Below are 15,069 nucleotides of genomic sequence, written 5' to 3'. Positions count from 1 at the left end.
ATAGTGCTTTTTTTTTTCCAATTACTTTTTAAAAAAAGGGTGGCAGCTCACAACAGTTTTTGTTTGCTACTTGGATCATTTTAGTTCAGCTGGGTGTCTTTCCTTTTGTTATATTTCTTTAAGAGTTTAAAATGTGTTATTTACTTAAATAAAATGTAATTTTCTCTGTAGCACTTCATGGATTTCATAAGCAACACACCTTAGTTTCTCTGTGGATTCTTTTAAAAACCAGTTAAACCTTTCTGTTCAAACAAGCCTTTTGTTGATCTACGTATTTTATATTCTTCACATTATTTACATTTGATCTTTTACATTGTGTATAATGTCTATTGATTGTATTGTTTATTTTAATATTTGTGTACAGAGCTTTGTGACTGCCTGTCTGTGAAAAGCGCTTAATAAATAAACTTTACTTACTTACTTTAGATGTTTGCACAAAGCAAAAAGGTAAAAAACAATATATACAGTGTTATCTTCATTTTAGATTTCAAAAAGTATTTGCGGCTCCCAGTGTTTTCTTTTGCGTGGAAACCGGGTCCAAGTGGCTCTTTGGGTGTTAAAGGTTGCAGACCCCTGCCCTGTACCAACACAGGGCAGAGCAGCTACCTGAACGCTACTCCAACAGAGGTCGATCATCTTGTTAATAATTTTACCTCCTCACTACATACTACTCTGGATACTGCAGCTCTGGTGAAAACTAAAGCCTCAAATCAGAAGTACCTGACTCCATGGTATAATTCTCACACACGTAGCCTAAAGCATATAACTCGTAAGCTGGAGAGGAAATGGCGTGTCACAAATTTAGATCATCATTTAGCCTGGAGAAATAGTTTGTTACTTTATAAGAGTGTTAGAAAGCCCACTGTTTATACGTTATTTGCTTGGTTGAAGTGTTGTGGTTTGTTTATAGATAGTGTTTGCGCTGTGGATATTGATATGTCCTACGTCATTGAACTCACCATATCTATGCTTACGCTCCTTGAATGCACCACTCTGTGCCGTGTGCTGCTAGTCTGCCTTTGTAGCTGCTAATAGCCAGCATTTTTCCTTGTGTCCTCTCACCAGCATCTCGTGGTTTTGGTTTATTGCTGTGTGTGAATGCCAGAAGACCACAGCTGAATAAATCTCCTAAACTTGGAAGCTGCCTCCGTGTTCTTTAACGGGAACACACCCACCATACCTTGCCGCTCTAAATCAGCTAAACTCCTGGAGACAACATTCTCTCCATTTTATGGTCCTTCGAGCCGGATTAGAGTACTGATCAAGGTATGGAACAGACAGATGTCCAGGCTGACTCAGCACCCCCACGTGTTTCGTAGAGAGAGCGACGGCCACCTGCTTACCTGACCGATTATGAGGTTTCAACACTCCCTCTTGAGGGACAAACCCAAACCACGGCTACCGCTTCCCAGTGTTCACATAGTGGTAAAACACGCTCATCCCAGAGGAGCTCCAGCTCCAGGTCCACAAGGGCATCGCGCTCGTCGATAGGCAGATTCCCTTCCCACGCATTATCAGACCTGGAAACAGCCCAGCTCGAAGAGCGAGCAAAGCAGATGGAACTTGAGGAATTCCAACAGCACCTAGAAGAGGATCAACAAGTCGAATATGAATGTCAACGACTTCAAGCTCAAGCCAGAGAGGCCCAGCAGCTACAGGAAGAAGCCATTAGAACCCAAGAGTCGTTGAACAGACAGCTGGAGAGGCGACGACAGCTAAAGAAGAGGGTAAATGAGTTGGAGATAGCCAAGATGGTTACTTCTCTCCTTAAAGAGAAAGCACAAGAACCCAATGGTTCCAGAGTCTCACCATGCCCATCGGAGGATAGTAATTCAAGCACCCATGCAGCTCTACCTTCAGTCGGTCCCGTGGGTCAGCCTCCTGTACCGCTAGTCGCTCCACCCTCAACACTTATCGTGACTCAGCCTCCAGCGCCCGTGGTAGCTCCACCTCCAGTAACCATGGCCTCGCACCCATTGCATTCTCAATGCATGCCCCAAGTGCTGCACCCAACTGTTCCAGCTGGACCTCGGTCTACTACCTTTGCACCTGATACCTCTTACCAGGCATCTACTCCATTCTCAGTTCAGCCATCGCAGTACACTCGTGCAGCCTGCACCAACCCTGCTGAAGCAGAGTTATCTTGGACTCCCACCCGGACTAAGTCCGAGCTACATCAACTACCGACATCTAATGCGTATCCTTTCCTCGCCACAGGGTATGGCATTCCCAAACCTATGATTCCCTCCTTTGAGAGTGGCCGTGAAAGTGACTTTGCCTTATTGAAAATGGCCCTTGACAACCTGTTGAACAGTCATCCACACCTGAATGAGCAGTATAAATATCAAGTTCTGCTTGGGCACCTACGGCTACCTAGTGCAATCCAGCTAGCTAAGGCATACATGCATGACCCAACGCCGTACACCACAGCCATGCACGCCCTGCAGGACAAGTATGGGCAACCCCGTCAGCTCGTCCAAAGTGAATTGGGCACAATTCTGAATGCTCCAGCTATCAAATTCGGCGACGCAGAAGCCTTTGATGCATTTGCCTTGTCTATCCAATCTCTAGTAGGGATGCTTAGGACACTGGAGGGCCAGAACGGCTTTGAGCTAAGATGTGGGTCTCATGTCGACCGACTACTGAGTAAGATGCCACCCAGTTATCGCGATGGGTTTGTATAGCATTGCCTGAACCAAGGCATTCTTCGGACAGGTACTGACCAAACCTATACCCTGCCTGATCTGAGTTCCTGGCTGCAGATGAAATCCCAAGCGAAGCGCATCGCAGGTAGAGCTGCTTCACCCTATAGTCCTGAAGCTTATAAGCCGACAAAGAAAGACCAGGGTCTTCCCAATAAACCAAAAGAGAAATCTACAGCCTTCTTCCTGACTTCCCGGGAAACCCCCAGTTCAGAAGGGAGTTCTGTCTGACCAAAGTCCTCATCCAGACCGAAACAATACTGTCCCCGCTGCGAGAATAAGGAGCATTTCCTGAACGCTTGTGTAGAGTTTAAGAAACTGACCACCGACCAGGTGGTGAGGTGGTTAACTGATGAACAGCGGTGCTGGAAATGTGGAAGAACTCACCAGCCGGAGGTTTGCACCCTCAAACGACCCTGTAATACCTGCAGAGAGCAACATCTGACTGTACTGCATGATGCGGTCCAGCAGATCCAGAAGAGTGTGCTCATGATGACTGCTCCGACTACAACAGTGTACTTGGATAGGCCAAACCGTTCCCCCAAGGTGATGCTGAAGGTTGTAAAGGTCTTGCAACAGGGACCAAACATTGGAGACTCATGCAATACTTGATGATGGCTCAGAACGAAGCATCATTTTACCACAAGCTGTTCGACGCTTAAACCTCACCCCAGAGCCTGAGACACTTACCCTGTGGACTGTCCACCAAGAGGTAGTGCAGCTTCGTGGCGCCTCAGTTTCCTTCCAAGTGTCCTCCCCCTACAAACCTGGGGAGAAGTATCATATACAAAAGGCATTCACCGCCGATGCCCTTGGTCTCTCAGAACATTCCTGTCCGGTGAGGATTCTCCAACGCCGCTATAAACACCTGTGTGACTTACCTCTACCTTTGGTAGACCATGTTCAACCTCTGCTGCTTATCGGCTCTGACATGCCTCATCTCCTGGCACCTACAGAACCAGTTCATATGGGCCCGACAGGGGGACCCATCACTGTCCATACCAAGCTTGGTCGCTCCAAGGTCCCATCAGTATCGACCAGACTCCTGCAACTGAGCAGCAGCGCCTGTTCACAGCAACAGCTGTGTCAACCAGTGAGCTTTTCAGGAATGTTGAGCGTCTCTGGCAGATTGATACACTGCCTTATGTGAACGAGAAGCAGTTAACCTGATCGAAGCAAGATCAGCAAGCTCTAAACCTACTCCAGACATCCACCATCAGGGTCACTGTCGATGGGACACAGAGGTATGCCACACCACTGCTTCGTCGCGCCAACTCCTCCACGCTTCAAGCTCCTATGGAAGCAGTCTTGCCAAGTCTGCGCAGTACAGAGAGGAGACTTGTCAAAGACCCACAACGCGCCGAAGTATATTGTCAGGAGATTCAGAAGCTGGAGAAGTTGGGCTATGTAGCTGTGGTGCCACATGAGATAGGTAGAACCACTGCAGAATCCTGGTTCATACCTCACCACATGGTGCGACACAATAACAAGGACAGGATCGTCTTTAACTGCTCTTTCCAGTACGAAGGGAAGTCCCTCAACTCTATTCTCCTCCCTGGGCCTGGCCTAGGTCCATCTTTTCTAGGAGTTCTTCTTCGGTTTCGACAGTATCCACTTGCTGTGAGTGGTGGCATCAAAGGTATGTTCCACCAGATACGCCTTTTGCCAGCAGACAAACCAGTGCTGCGCTTCCTCTGGCGGGACATGAAGAGGAATGAAGAGCCAAAGATCTATGAATGGCAAGTGATACCATTTGGCACTACATGCAGCCCCTGCTGCGCCATCTATGCACTACAGCAGCACGTCCGGGACACTTGTAGGTCCAATCATGACCTCGTCGATTGTGTAGAGCAGTCGTTCTACGCGGATAACTGCCTCCGCAGCACCCACTCCCAAGAGGAAGCTAAGGCCATAGTCGACAGTCTGTGCCAGCTGCTCCACAACGGGGGCTTTGAGATACGTCAATGGACCAGCAACATCCCTGCTGTCATTGAACATCTTCCATCCAATGTCAGATCTGAGAGTAGTGACCTATGGCTCTCTCAGTCTAGCACGGACCTTTGGGAGCCAACTCTGGGACTGACATGGGATTGCCTTCGTGACTCCTTCAAATACAGACATTGAATGGGGGAGAGAACTGAACCCACACTGAGGAACGTCTACAAAACACTTGCGTGTCAGTATGACACTAGGTTATATAGTACTGTTCACCACACGGGCCAAGATTCTGGTACAGGATCTTTGGAAGGAGCAGCGCGGCTGGGACGACCCGATCCAGCCACCTAGCCTTCGTGACAGATGGCTTGCCTGGGAAAAGGAGATTCCTGATCTTATCCAAATGGAAATCCCCAGATGTTATGCACCAGCATCTGCTGATTCATCTGCTTCAAGTAGAGATCTTCACATCTTTTGCGACACTTCCGAGAGAGCATATGGGTCTGTCGCTTACCTGCGGACAGAAACTGCTCAGAAGGAAGTCTATGTCGCCTTTGTAATGGCTAGATCCCGGGTGGCTCCAAAGAAACAGTTGTCCATGCCGCGGTTGGAACTGAGTGCCGCTCTCACTGGTGCACAACTAGCTGGTCTCCTTCAAGCCGAGCTCACGCTGCCCATCTGAAAGGTTATTCTCTGGTCGGACTCCACTACCGTTCTCCACTGGATCAAGTCAGAATCTTGCAGCTATAAAGTTTTTGTGGGCACGTGGGTGGCAGAGATCCAGAGTCTTACAGATGGGAGTACCTGGAGATATGTGGATAGCGCGAATAACCCTGCTGATGACATTACCCGGGGCAAGACCTTGAAGGAGCTGTCACGACCACACCGGTGGCACCAAGGCCCTGAGTTTTTACGTCGATCCGAGGAGCATTGGCCGACCAGCCCACCAGCATATCCAGAGCCAGAGGATGGTGAGCTGAAGAAATCATATTTCTGTGGACAGGTTAGAGTCAACTCCTGCCCTCAACTTCCTGAAATCAGCATGTTCTCCACCTGGAAGGATCTCATGAAGACAACAGCGCAGTCCCTACATGGGGCGGCTGACCCGAACTCAAGCTCACACAGTGAAGCAGACGATTACATCAAAGCTGAGAAACTCCTCCTGATGAAGGCCCAGTCAGAATCATTCCCAGAGGAGGCCAAGGCACTCAGGTCTGGCAAACCATTGCCAGCCAACAGCCGTTTGAACTCCTTATCACCCAAATATGATAAGGATATGGAACTGATCAGAGTTGGTGGAAGGTTACGAAGAGTTGAGCAGCTGGAGCTAGACACCATCCATCCGATCATACTAGACCCAAAACATCCTCTGACTAAGCTCATCATCCAGGATTTTGATGAGACCCTCCTTCATCCTGGACCAGAAAGAGTGTTGGCTGAACTACGTCGCCGGTTCTGGATCCTCCGGGGGAGGGAAGCAGTCAGACGGTATCAGAGGGACTGCAGGCAGTGTCAGGCTTGGCGTGCCAATCCTTCCATCCCGAAGATGGCAGATCTGCCACCAGCTCGTCTGCGTCTGTATAAACCACCCTTTTATTCGACTGGAGTCGATTGTTTTGGACCCTTTACTGTGAAAATTGGACGTCGAACAGAGAAGCGTTGGGGCATAGTCTTCAAGTGCATGACGACCCGTTGTGTGCATCTAGACCTCCTCGAGAGTCTTGACACTGACTCCTTTCTGATGTCGTTAAGGCGCTTTATTGCCAGAAGAGGCAAACCTTTTGAGCTCCTGTGTGACAACGGGACAAATTTTGTCGGTGGAGCCCGAGAGCTCCATGAGGTCTTTGAGACCATGGCGCCTCAGTTGAAGGAGCGTTTGGCAGAGCAGCAGATTGCTTTCCGTTTCAAACCCCCCAGTGCTCCTCACTTCGGTGGCGCCTGGGAGAGAGAGGTCAGGTCCGTGAAAACTGCTCTTAAGGTTGTACTCAAGGAGCAGACGGTCCCTGAAACTGTGCTTCGTACGGTCCTTGTGGAAGTGGAAGGCATCGTAAATGCTAAGCCTCTTGGAGATGGAGACATAGTCAAGTTCTTGTCGACCATTTCTGGTCCCGATTCATCCGTCACTACCTACCTATCTTGCAAGAGAGACAGAAGTGACAGAAGGATGCAGAGTGCCTCAAACCGGACCAAGTGGTGCTCATAGTTGATCCTCAGCTCCCAAGAGCTTTATGGCCTGTTGGTAAGGTAACGACTACTTACCCTGGAGCTGATGGACGCATCCGGACTGCTGCCGTTAAGGTCAAAGATCGAACATATATTCGACCAGTAGCCCGCTTGGTCTCACTCCCTATGCTTGAAGATGATAAGGATCCACGTACCTGAGTGGCCTTTCTACCTTGGGTTCGACTGTCTGTGCAGACAGTCGGGGGCGGCTGTGTTAGAAAGCCCACTGTTTATACGTTATTTGCTTGGTTGAAGTGTTGTGGTTTGTTTATAGATAGTGTTTGCGCTGTGGATATTGATATGTCCTACGTCATTGAACTCACCATATCTATGCTTACGCTCCTTGAATGCACCACTCTGTGCCGTGTGCTGCTAGTCTGCCTTTGTAGCTGCTAATAGCCAGCATTTTTCCTTGTGTCCTCTCACCAGCATCTCGTGGTTTTGGTTTATTGCTGTGTGTGAATGCCAGAAGACCACAGCTGAATAAATCTCCTAAACTTGGAAGCTGCCTCCGTGTTCTTTAACGGGAACACACCCACCATACCTTGCCGCTCTAAATCAGCTAAACTCCTGGAGACAACATTCTCTCCATTTTAAGAGAGCCCTCCGCAAAGCCAGAACATCTTACTACTCATCACTGATTGAAGAAAATAAGAACAACCCTGTCACGGCTGGCGAGGCAGGCCGTGTGAAGGTGAAGTGAGGACCCAAGTGCAAGCAGAGGTTGGTATGAGGAGTAAGTTTATTTAAGGTGGAGATGGCGAGGACAGGGACTAAAAAAATAACTAAACTGGGAAAATCTAAATACATGAAACTGAAACCAAAATTCATGGAGTAACATGCAAATGAACACAGAAAGGACCACAGAGGAAACACAGGGAGACTCTGGGTAGACATCACAGACGAACCAGCAACAGGCAGGAGAAAACAGGGCTTAAATACTCACAGGAGTAATCATAGGATGGGAGACAGGAGGGGAACACACCTGGGAGAAATCAGGGCTGACGAGACACAGACGTAAAGCTGAGAACACTCATACGAGACAGAAACCTTCAGAATAAAAACAGGAAGTACAACAGGTATGCACAGAGACGAGCTTAACACAAAACATGGCAACAGGGAGGGAACACAAAGGTGTGGGACCAGGGCAGGCAGAGACACACAGAACAAAAGGAGCTTGAAATACAAAACAGAAACAAAACCTGAGAACGAGAAATTCCCAACAAGAATGAACCTAAAACATAAGATAATAATCAAAACCAAAACCACTGAGTCCACAGACTCAGGACCATGACAAACCCTAGGTTTCTCTTCAGCACAGTAGCCAGGCTGACAAAAAGTCAGAGTACTGTTGAGCCAACCATCCCTTTAGCGTTAACTAGTAATGACTTCATGAACTTCTTCACAAATAAAATTTTAATCATTAGAGAAAAAATGACCAATAATCGTCCCACAGATGTAACATTATCTACAGCCACTTTCAGTACCATTGATATTCATTTAGACTCTTTTTCTCCAATTGATCTTTCTGAGTTAACTTCAATAATTACTTCCTCCAAACCATCAACATGTCTTTTAGACTCCATTCCTACAAAACTGCTCAAAGAAGTCCTGCCATTAATTAATGTATCTTAAATATGATCAACCTATCTCTAATAATTGGCTATGTGCCACAGGCCTTCAAGCTGGCTGTAGTTAAACCTTTACTTAAAAAGCCATCCCTAGACCCAGCTGTGTTAGCTAATTATAGGCCAATCTCCAACCTTCCTTTCATATCAAAAATCCTTGAAAGAGTAGTTGTCAAACAACAGATCATCTGCAGAGGAATGGCTTATTTGAAGAGTTTCAGTCAGGTTTCAGAGCTCATCACAGCACAGAAACAGCTTTAGTGAAGGTTACAAATGATCTTTTTATGTCCTCTGACAGTGGACTCATCTCTGTGCTTGTCCTGCTAGACCTTAGTGCAGCGTTCGATACTGTTGACCATAATATTCTATTAGCGCGATTAGAGCACACTGCAGGTAGTACAGGTACTGCGCTGCAGTGGTTTGTATCATATGATCTAACAGACTCCAATTTGTGCATGTAAATGGAGAGTCCTCTTCACACACTAAGGTCAATTATGGCGTTCCACAGGGTTCAGTGCTAGGACCAATTCTGTTTACATTATACATGCTTCCCTTAGGCAGTATCATTAGAAGACATAGTATACATTTTCACTGCTATGCAGATGACACCCAACTCTATCTGTCCATGAAGCCAGATAACACACACCAATTAGTTAAACTGCAGGAATGTCTTAAAGACAAAGACCTGGATGGCCGCTAACTTTCTGCTTCTTAATTCAGATAAAACTGAGGTTATTGTACTTGGCCCTGAAAATCTTAGAAATATGGTATCTAACCAGATTCTTACTGTGGATGGCATTACCTTGGCCTCCAGTAACACTGTGAAGAACCTTAGACTCATTTTTGACCAAGACATGTCCTTCAATGCACATATTAAACAAATATGTAAGACTGGTTTCTTCCATTTGCGCAACATCTCTAAAATTAGAAATATCCTGTCTCAGAGTGACGCTGAAAAACTAGTTCATGCATTTATTACTTCCAGGCTGGACTACTGTAATTCATTATTATCAGGATGTCCTAAAAACTCGCTGAAAAGCCTTCAGCTAATCCAAAATGCTGCAGCAAGAGTACTGACAGGGACTAGAAAGAGAGAGCATATTTCTCCTGTTTTGGCTTCCCTTCATTGACTTCCTGTTAAATCCAGAATTGAATTCAAAATCCTGCTCCTCACATACAAGGTCTTAAATAATCAGGCCCCATCTTATCTTAATGACCTTGTAGTACCATATCACCCTATTAGAGCACTTCGCTCTCGCACTGAAGGCTTACTTGTTGTTCCTAGGGTATTTAAAAGTAGAATGGGAGGGAGAGCCTTCAGTTTTCAGGCCCCTCTTCTGTGGAACCAGCTTCCAGTTTGGATTCGGGAGACAGACACTATCTCTACTTTTAAGATTAGGCTTAAAACTTTCCTTTTTGCTAAAGCATATACTTAGGGCTGGACCAGGTGACCCTGAATCCTGGCTTAGTTGTGCTGCAATAGACGTAGGCTGCCGGGGATTCCCATGATGCATTGAGTTTTTCCTTTCCAGTCACCTTTCTCACTCATTATGTGTTAATAGACCTCTCTGCATTAAATCATACCTGTTATTAATCTCTGTCTCTCTTCCACAGCATATCTTTATCCTGTCTTCCTTCTCTCACCCCAACCGGTCGCAGCAGATGGCCGCCCCTCCCTGAGCCTGGTTCTGCTGGAGGTTTCTTCCTGTTAAAAGGGAGTTTTTCCTTCCCACTGTTGCCAAAGTGCTTGCTCATAGGGGGTCATATGATTGTTGGGTTTTTCTCTGTATCTATTATTGCACGATCTACTGTGCAATATAAAGCGCCTTGAGGCGACTCTTGTGGTGATTTGGCGCCATATAAATAAAACTGAATTGAATTGAATTTAATATTTTGATAGGAAAAATGGGAAACTATTGCAGTGATTTGTTGAAACTTGCAAACATAAAAGGAAACACAGTTTATAGGGCAAAAACAGAGTTTGTACAAGTCTAAAATGCTTGAAAGTCAATATTTTTGTACAAGCAAATTTGTTCTTCAGCATAACCTGAACTCTTCTAGGGAAGCTTTCTTGTCATTTCTTGGCATAGTGTTCAGGAATAGTTGGAATGTCATTCATGCATCTTGAAGGACTCTGATTTGAACTAAAACATTTCAAATTTCATCACTCCATCAGACCTGTTGCCACTGATTTTCAGTACAGTTCTTTTTTTAATTTAGCAATTTACCTCAGCCTGCTTCTCTTTGACATAAATGGCTTCTCGACAGCCACTCTTCAATGGAGATTTTTGGTGATGAAGCAGTGAATAGCAGATGGATCAACTAATGGCCCATGTGTATCTTACATGTTCTGTGTCAGGTCTTTATTGGATTCTCCCCCGATTTCTTAAGGACATGACTTTCAGATACCTCTTCCATCTGCTGTAGATTAGACCTGCTAATTCTTATTTCATCCTCCACTTGTTCATTTTCCTCAATTTTTTTAAGGTAAATCTACACACCATACTGAGATATTCTAAGTTTTCAGCTAATATCTCTTTGGGAATCACCATGTTGGTGCAAAAGTACTATTTTATGTTTGTCAAACTGTGTTACCTTTGGCAGTTTTCATATACTCAACTAAAGACATAAGAACAAATGATGTGTTTTTGCAACAGGCTCCTAATAAAGCTACTAAAAATACAGTTTGAAATGACATAACAGACAACTTTGGTAAGTTGTCTGTTATATGTAGATAAAACACTGGTTAATTTTTTGGATAAAGCACCTTTTTTATTATTAAATGATTCATACTCTGAGTCAGTGAAAATAGTCAGGTCCAATGGCTGGACTGAAAATGCATTTAAAAGCAGCCAGGGTCCAAAAAAGCCAGAGTACTGGCTTAATGCAGTGCTGTGTGCATCATATTTAAATTAATTTAAATTCAGTGTGAACATTTTTTTAATCCCCTCCTGTTCAACTCCCCAAGCAACTCCAATTTGAAACCAAATTGAAACGCATCTAGACACTATGGAGCATTATCTTGTAACTTAACATAAAAAAAAAACCTGCTTAAACTGAATGTCCGGTCAAATCTGATAAAAAATATTATTTAAAAGTTACTCACAAATAAAGTTTTAAATGCCTTCTCTCCTGGAAGTTACACCACTACCACCAACTTTGCTGCTGCAAAATATTTCCATGCATTTCTTCCATTATAACTTTTCTGAGAGTGAGACAGCTGTAGCTAGCAGAAACACTTTGTGCCAAACTGTGCACAACAGTGATCACTGTGATCACTGCTGAGCCATTTCAAAAGAAGTTAGCTTTTATGCTAACTACTTTTCTGTAACCCTAGCTGGATGAAATGTACATGTTTGTTAATGTTAGTTTTGGGGGCTTATTTTAACTTGGAAGGTAGGGTACCTTAAATAATAATAATATAGACCAGGCATAAATATAAGCACTATATTATTTGTAAAAAGAAAAAAAAGAAAAAAAAAGAAAAAGAAAAAAACAGATAAATGATAAATATGATAAATAAATATCACATCGTATCATATAGTGGTCATTAAAATGTGTTCAGAATTTGCCAAGTTCATGATGATTCATCCCACAAATGACAACACACTGCTCTCCCCTACCAAACCTCCCTTTATAGGTTAAAAATATCAGTATCAGTATCAGCATCAGCAATACTGGCCCTGTATTTACTTGGTATCGGATCAATACCAAAATTTGGAGTATTGCACAGCAATATCCAGCAAAACAAGAATAACAAAATAATGAATTGAGCAGTGAGGACTTATTTCAAAATAATTTATTTGCATATAATTGGAATGAAGACAGGTTGATACATCTGTGATGGCACTGGTCAGTTTCCATATAGAAACATTCAGTCTATACAGAAACCACTCTTTCAAACCTGGGCAAAATGGATAAATATATTAGTAAATAAATATATTAGTGACATGTCACTATATTGAAATGTTCTATTATATATAAAATACAACACTATTTCATTTTTGTTTTTGTTGTTCGCTTTTTATACACAAAGTATCCAAAATATACTGACATATCCCTTAAAGTTCTGGAGGGACTTTCTTTTTTTTCCACTCTATTAGAAAAGGCAGTTTCAGCTCATTATTCTTGCAAAACATAAAAAAACATACAAACACATAAATGACACAAAGAGAAAGATCTTGAACAGGATGAAATCGCACTAGATATTGTGTGGCATCACTTAATGCAATTTTTTTCCATGTGCTGATGGTTCCGGGCTTACTTTCCATTAATACTATCTAAAGTTTTATGTGTTTTTTTTTTCTTTTTCTATAAAATTTACTTGAGCCAAAGTGCTGCTTGTCATTCAGTCATTTCCATCTCAGTCTCTGGGACCATTTGGACAGAAAAAGGAAACCCTGATGCTTTAGCTAAAGGACACTGAGTTGACACATTTAAAGTGAGGTATTGGTACGAGGGACCGCAGGCAAAAAAAAGCTTCCAAAAATAATTTCCACTTCAATTCTAGCATGTCCTCTCTTGTCAGCGGGAGCACACAGTGGGATCCAAAAGATGGGTGGGAGCAGGAAAAAAAAGAAGAAAAGAACGGCACAACATATTAAGAGTTCACTGTGTTCAAGAAGTTGCCTCTTTGGTTAGACAGGTAAGAGCTTAGTGTGTTCCTGTTTACATGAATAAGGCACCTGTAAGAGTTTAGTAAGTGCTACTGGTTACATGGCCAATGTCCATGCTTTCTCTGCTCAGTCTGCAGTCTGACTGCAGGTAAAATCCTTTCACATTTTCGCTGAGCCTTGAGAGGAATTCCACTCTAAAACAGAATTCCTACTGCTCTGATCTCTGATCTTCTAGTCTGGTACAACAAAAAGAAGCCTGTGGTTAATTAGAAAAGCAGATCATCGTTTTTGGCAGCGTCAGGCCAACTGTTATCTATCAGAGTGGCTAGAATAGGCTTTATATAAAAGATGGATGTGTGGCAATTACAAAAAGGTTTAAGGCACTTCCACATGGGCAATGTCCATTTTTTAGATACAGCCTGTGGAGGATAGATGGGAAACCAAGGTAACAAAGGTTTAAAAGTTTATTCTATCAAGTGTTCAGCACAGCGTGAATGTCTTATGATTTGAGGTGGCACTTTCTTCATGATTGGCACAGACTGGCAACGGACATTTAACACAACAAAAGATTTTGTTTTACCGCTTTGGGTAGCATTACTGTAACTAGGACAAAATCTTCCTATTTTATTTTTATTTTTTTCTCCAGTGTCTGATTGCTCCTGAGACATCCCTCGGGATCTACACATTGGGAAAGCAAAAGAAGTACACTGGTGCTCCTTAAAGTGATGTTCAGGACTGCTAGGTGTATCTAGCATGGCTTTACTCCAGTTACACTGATACCTAGTTATTAAGGCATATTTCTAAAGCTTTAGGTGCTGGAAGACAAGGGGAGAGTATGAGCTCGGTGGAGGACGCTACAACATTGTGATAAGTTTAAAGCAGCAGAGGACCGTCCTTCTGCTGAGGCCCGTTCACTGTGCACAGATCAGGGGGTTTAACAGCACTGAGGTCAAACATGTGATGTAACCACTGGCAAAAGAAATGACAATACCAAGATGATAGCTTGTAATGACGATAACATAATTCAGTCAAATCGATTCATTTTGACAGATGAAATAAAAAGAAGAAAAAAAAAACAGCTGCCATATTTGTAATAGTGAAAACAAAAGGCCCATGCAAAGCTCAGCAACCTCAGTGAATGCTCATTTGCTTGAGGGGCTGAGCATCAACCTTTCCTCTCCGTTTGGACAGGTCAGACTGCAGAGAGATTTTTTTGAGTTTGTGGGAGCTACATGGTCGTGACATAAAAAGGAAAAATAAAATCACTACAGCAGTACCTTTAGGGACCTCGTGTTTGAGGCGTGTTAAGAAATCTGAGCTGAGGTAGGCTGGAGAGAAAAGCATCTCTCAAGCTGAGACTGGACTCAGCGAAGGAAGACGAAGAAGTGAAAATGAAGTACCTCTAAGATAAATCAAGTTATTATGTGAGAGAAGAGAGTTTGGGATGCGCTGCAGAGACAGAGTCTCACTTCACGAGGGCTCAACACCCTCAGCAAGGACCATTCGATAGCTGTCACCAAGGAGCGTGGGAACTTGTGATAGCATGGGCGTTCATCCTGCGAGGTGATGAGGAGTAAATGCACAGAAGAAGGGCTTTTCCTCTGTGCTATATGAACTTTTTTTCCTCATCTTCACATATTCCTTTTAGTATATTTTGATATTAAATATCATAGAGGGTTGAGAATGACTCTAAAATTTCACTTAATTTCACTTTTAATAGTGACAATCGTTTGATCATTTGAGCTTGGGGAATCATCTTTGTGAAGGCACTGCTGGTGGAAAGACATCTATGGAAGACATGAGAGCCAATGACAGGCTTGTCCAGTCTGGCTCCTGTGTAGCAGTGTGATAATGGGGATGCAATACGTTCTCACACTCCAGACTCCTCTTCTGATCCTGTGGACACACAAAAAAGCTCTAGTTCATTCTATGATGATAAACACAGTAAACAAAGAGGCTTTAGTT

General features: G+C 43.8%; 1 protein-coding gene across 4 annotated transcripts in view; it reads right to left on the bottom strand.

The window, feature by feature from the left end:
• Positions 1-12,272: 12,272 nt before the first annotated feature.
• LOC116316767 (E3 ubiquitin-protein ligase RNF43) overlaps positions 12,273-15,069 on the bottom strand; it is a 115,030-nt gene continuing 112,233 nt past the window's right edge. For all 4 annotated transcript variants that reach the window (XM_031735394.2, XM_031735392.2, XM_031735393.2 and 1 more), the window contains one exon: positions 12,273-15,000. In XM_031735394.2, coding sequence (XP_031591254.1) covers positions 14,975-15,000 — 26 coding nt within the window. In that variant the 3' untranslated portion in view covers positions 12,273-14,974. The remainder of the gene's footprint in view (positions 15,001-15,069) is intronic.

Source organism: Oreochromis aureus, linkage group 10, assembly GCF_013358895.1.
Source record: "Oreochromis aureus strain Israel breed Guangdong linkage group 10, ZZ_aureus, whole genome shotgun sequence".
Lineage (NCBI taxonomy): Eukaryota > Metazoa > Chordata > Actinopteri > Cichliformes > Cichlidae > Oreochromis > Oreochromis aureus.
Note: the sequence above shows the minus strand (reverse complement) of the source record. Positions and strands in the feature narration are given on the sequence as shown.